The sequence below is a fragment of the Cyprinodon variegatus genome, unplaced genomic scaffold, assembly GCF_000732505.1.
Source record: "Cyprinodon variegatus isolate N-32 unplaced genomic scaffold, C_variegatus-1.0 Scaffold1130, whole genome shotgun sequence".
Lineage (NCBI taxonomy): Eukaryota > Metazoa > Chordata > Actinopteri > Cyprinodontiformes > Cyprinodontidae > Cyprinodon > Cyprinodon variegatus.
The window spans coordinates 59,245-60,526 of NW_015151583.1; the positions used below are offsets into that span (position 1 = coordinate 59,245).

The 1,282-nt window shown below is 42.7% G+C and overlaps 1 protein-coding gene across 1 annotated transcript in view; it reads left to right on the forward strand.

Annotated features, from left to right (window-relative positions):
* Positions 1 to 1,282, forward strand: part of LOC107101666 (leucine-rich repeat and calponin homology domain-containing protein 4-like) — a 25,148-nt gene that overhangs the window by 20,089 nt on the left and 3,777 nt on the right. The window contains exons 11-12 of the mRNA XM_015400661.1: positions 287 to 388; positions 467 to 564. Of these exons, the coding sequence (XP_015256147.1) occupies positions 287 to 388; positions 467 to 564 (200 nt within the window). The remainder of the gene's footprint in view (positions 1 to 286; positions 389 to 466; positions 565 to 1,282) is intronic.

The following is a 1,282-nucleotide window of genomic DNA, read 5'->3' on the forward strand; positions in this document are numbered from 1 at the left end:
ATTGTAAACATTTCGACTGGGTCAGGAAGTAATGGGGTAATGTTAGAAAAGCATCAGGATAAATTTGTGTTTGTCTTTTCTTGTGTTTATTGTGAAGTTGGTCTTAAAGTTTTATTTTAAGGGACAAAGAAAAGTCTTAAAAAGTCTTGAATTGAACTTGCCTTATGTTGTAGAAACCCTGTAATTCTCCTAACATTATAACTCTAAATGTTTTTATAATAAAGTATCTCCCCAGCCTGCTGGATCTCTAATGGTTTCTCTGTTTGCGCTGAAACATTTGTTCCAGACGTGCCGTCCTCTCCGAAGGCGTCCTCTCCTCCTGGTCACGCTCAGAGGCCCAACAGTTTCCTGTTCCGTACCTCCTCCAGGAGCACCGTCAAACCCACAGGTAGACCCTTCCACACCTCCCCACCGTCTGTTCCAGCTCTGCAGCCTCGGTCACCTCCTCTTTGCTTCACCTCCTCAGGGACCAGCTTCACTCTGGGCGAGTCCGGCAGGAGTGAATCTCGCACCACGCTGCGTTCGCCGAAAGAGGAGAGACGAGACCTGACGCAATTACGCAAGGTACAAGACAGAAATTTATTATCGGAGAAAAATTTGATTCTCTATTTTCCAGACTATAAATTTTTCCCCACGCTTTGAACCATGCGGCTTATAAGAAGCTGCAGCTTTTCTGCGGATTTTTCCTAACGTTGGCTAATTTTCATTTAGCACGAGAACATGCTAGCAGCAGGTACGACGGAGAACAAATGTCCCGAATTCACACATTTTAACGTTTATTTGCTGCATTAAAGCTGCCGAACCAATGAAGAGACTGAGATCAAATCCTGCAGAGCTGAAATAAAGAGCAAACAAAGCTCCATCATTCAGTAGAAGCTCTAACTGCTGCGAGCTAACAAGCTAACGGGAGCTAGCATTCTTCTTGGTCCCTAATCCAGGAGCTATATGTAGAGCTCCCCCTACAGGTTTGGTTGGAAACAGTTCAGTAGATATCAGCGGTTTATACGTACGTTTCCAGTTTTTTTCAGTGGGCGTGGCTTATAGTGAGGTGCACTCTATATTCTGGAAAATAACAGGGTTCCCGCGGGTCCTTAAAAAGGCTTAAAAGGCATTGGATTCTTCAAAATAAAACTAAGGCCTTAATTGGTATTAAAATGTCTTAAATTAGGGATGCACGATATAATCGGCCCCCTATCGGTATCAGCTTCTGAGTTTCTAAAGTCTAAAAAAAAAAAAAAACTACTTCTTCTTCTTCCTCAAAAACTTCTTTTTTACAGACTTA